General features: G+C 39.1%; 1 protein-coding gene across 1 annotated transcript in view; it reads left to right on the plus strand.

Annotated features, from left to right (window-relative positions):
* The first annotated feature begins 531 nt into the window (after positions 1–531).
* Positions 532–1,346, plus strand: part of LOC119410540 (TRPM8 channel-associated factor homolog) — a 49,880-nt gene continuing 49,065 nt past the window's right edge. Inside the window, exon 1 of the mRNA XM_037677422.1 lies at positions 532–1,178. Within this exon, the coding sequence (XP_037533350.1) occupies positions 532–1,178 (647 nt within the window). The remainder of the gene's footprint in view (positions 1,179–1,346) is intronic.

Here is a 1,346-nt window from a genome sequence, read left to right on the forward strand (position 1 = left end):
TAATACCCCTAATGAAAATTTTTGTTTGTTTTGTGATCAATAAATGATCAAAAGCGGGGTGTGTATGGGTAAAATGTATATAAGTATGCTTAAATCTGTATTGAATCTCTGACTCAACATTTTTTCACAAGACCTTGGGGTGTTTTTCCAACTCCCCAAGCCTGGTTTCTGTTGCATTCAATCGTACCAAGGTGTTTCCTTTTTGCCAAGTTTGCCTGGACTATATACCTGGCCACCACCCATATGACAACACACAAACAGTCTCAGTATGAATACATTGCAGCAGCATTAGCTCGCTGCAGTTACTAACAAAGTGTTTGCTTGCTGCACTTTGCTACAGACTGTTACATTCTGTATGATTTGTGCATTTGAATCTTCAAATAAACAGAAGACCATTCTTGTATACAGATTTTTTTATTCATGATTTATTTATTGTTAAATGTTTTATTCCACAACACTCTCATTTACAAACAGAGCATTTTGTAAAAATTTGCTGTCTTCTTTCTTTAATCTACAGAGTATCTTCTCACCATGTCAGATCAGATGACCCAGTCTTACCATGAAAAAGCCTACGAGTCTCTCGTGAAAGGCCTGAAGCAGCTGGACCTGCGGAGCTCCAGTGTTCCTTGCAACCTGGTGCTGGCTGGAGAAAATGCCTTTCCTGTAGTGATGGACAGTGATGGTCATGTCCTCATGGCTGCTTCGCTGTACGGCAGAGGAAGAATTGTGGTCCTGGGCCATGAGAATTACCTGAGTTTGGCTCCTGATCTGGTAGAGAATGCTCTGATCTGGCTGGGAGGGGGTGGACCTGAAAACATATCATTGGGGGTGCACAAAAACCTGAAAGCAGTTGCTGATAAGCTGAGCAAATCCAACTTCCAAGTCAGTGTTGTTGAGACATTCAGTGAATATTTGAGATGCGTTGTGTTTGTATCAGATGCCTACAATGTTGGTGAACATGCAGGAGATCTAGTAGCCTTCATGAAAGCAGGAGGAGGAGTGCTGTTAGGAGGACAAGCAGGAAACTGGACTGCCCATAACCCCGATGAAAATCTAATCCTTCAATTTCCCGGTAATAAAGTCTCAGGGGTGGCAGGGATCTACTTTTCAGCACAAGATGCAAAAGGAGAAAACCTGACCATCAGCCCTGAAATCCCAACTTCCTGGAAAACCTTAGAGTAAGTGTTTATTCCCATTTATTACAAATTTCTTTACATCTATAGATTATGTATCCAATCTTAGTACACACTTGTTGGAAACCAAATTGTACAATACAATAAATATGTATATATATATATATATATATATATATATATATATATATATATATATAAATATATATATAT

This window comes from Nematolebias whitei, chromosome 6, assembly GCF_014905685.2.
Source record: "Nematolebias whitei isolate Nwh7 chromosome 6, NemWhi1, whole genome shotgun sequence".
Classification (NCBI taxonomy): Eukaryota; Metazoa; Chordata; class Actinopteri; order Cyprinodontiformes; family Rivulidae; genus Nematolebias; species Nematolebias whitei.